The sequence below is a fragment of the Mandrillus leucophaeus genome, unplaced genomic scaffold (assembly GCF_000951045.1).
Source record: "Mandrillus leucophaeus isolate KB7577 unplaced genomic scaffold, Mleu.le_1.0 Scaffold751, whole genome shotgun sequence".
Taxonomy (NCBI): domain Eukaryota; kingdom Metazoa; phylum Chordata; class Mammalia; order Primates; family Cercopithecidae; genus Mandrillus; species Mandrillus leucophaeus.
Genome location: NW_012108153.1, coordinates 201325 through 202810, shown reverse-complemented (window position 1 = coordinate 202810; position 1486 = coordinate 201325). Strand labels below are relative to the sequence as shown.

Below are 1486 nucleotides of genomic sequence, written 5' to 3'. Positions count from 1 at the left end.
GCCTCAAAAAGAAAAGAAAAGAAAAGAAAAGTTGGTGGAGGATTTGAATTACACTAAACCAGAATTTGCATAATGCAAATACTAAATTAAAAGAGCCTGTAGACAAGGCTCTTTTTTTATTAACACCTCTATGGACAACTTGCAGCTGGGGCAGATGACCAAGAACTACCCCTTCCAGCGCTCCTAGAGACAGACAAACTTGATCACAAACTTTAAAGAATCCCTCATACTCAAGAGACCATAACCACAAACATGTACAGGCTTTTTAACACTGTACTCGAAAATTACTGCAGAGCTTGGGAACACAGGACAGCTCGAAGACTAGCGACCAAGTGAAGTAAGTCGACTATTATGTCTAGTTCTTGAAATATTTAAGGCAATTCAAAAGACATTTGATTCGGTTGAAAAGCAGAAGTGAGAAATCACTTATTCAGTGGGTCTGTAGCCTAAGGTCACCTGAGAGGCAACAGCCGACAAAGGGTGAGTGAAAGCAGGAAGAAAACACGATGCTTACCATTTATCCTGCCCATGTTCATCCCAGATCCAAATCGACCCATGTTTTCCATACCACCACCAAAGGGCCCCTCCATTCCTGCAAGAGATGTTCACATTTCAGCATCATCCAACAAGACTGCTTAGACTGAGCAGGGAAAGAAAAATTCTATCACGTTTCAACTGGGGTATCTTCTGCCAAGAACTTATCTATCAAGTTTAAGGGCTTCTGAAAAACAAAAAAATGCTAGCACCCTTGTTTAAAAATCACCACCTTCAAAAAGCTGGTCTGATCCAACCCCCTCAATGAACAGACAAGCAAAAAGAGGCACAGAGATGGAGTGGTCTGCCCAAGGTCACAGAGCTAGTTAGTGAGACAGCCAGAACCAAAAGCCAAGACACCCGCTGGAAGGATGGACAGGCAGGAGGAAGTCATTTCTAGACTCAAACTGAAACCAAAGAGAATTTCATGCAGGGTTTAAACAAGAAAGAAAAGAGGAAAGAGAGCAAACCATGCCTAAAAGTGATTATGCTTGTACTTCATTTTAAATTTCTTACCTCCCATCTTATTTATTCCAAATCCTATGCCTTCCATTCCCATTCCTTAAAAAGAAAAAGTCAATGCAAACTAAAATTATGTCAAAGCAGTAAATAACATTTGAACTTAAAAAGCATAATTCCAAACCAGCAAAAGAACTCAAAAGAAAATCCCTGATGACAAGTATATTTTATATATTTTAATTAGCAAGAAAAAAAGCCCCTACCATTTCAACTGTCAAATATCATATAGCTGGGCCGGGCGCGGTGGCTCAAGCCTATAATCCCAGCACTTTGGGAGGTCAAGATGGGCGGATCACGAGGTCAGGAGATCGAGACCATCCTGGCTAACACGGTGAACTCCGTCTCTACTAAAAAAAAAAAATACAAAAAACTAGCCGGGCGAGGTGGCGGGCGCCTGTAGTCCCAGCTACTCGGGAGGCTGAGGCAGGAGAAT

General features: G+C 41.7%; 1 protein-coding gene across 4 annotated transcripts in view; it reads right to left on the bottom strand.

Moving 5' to 3' along the window:
- HNRNPM (heterogeneous nuclear ribonucleoprotein M) overlaps window positions 1-1486 on the bottom strand; it is a 41883-nt gene that overhangs the window by 11087 nt on the left and 29310 nt on the right. For 3 of the 4 annotated variants that reach the window (XM_011966265.1, XM_011966266.1, XM_011966267.1), the window contains 2 exons: window positions 1051-1095; window positions 515-592 (listed from right to left, as the gene is read on the bottom strand). In XM_011966265.1, the coding sequence (XP_011821655.1) occupies window positions 515-592; window positions 1051-1095 (123 nt within the window). The remainder of the gene's footprint in view (window positions 1-514; window positions 593-1050; window positions 1096-1486) is intronic. The other variant, XM_011966268.1, reaches the window with a different exon arrangement.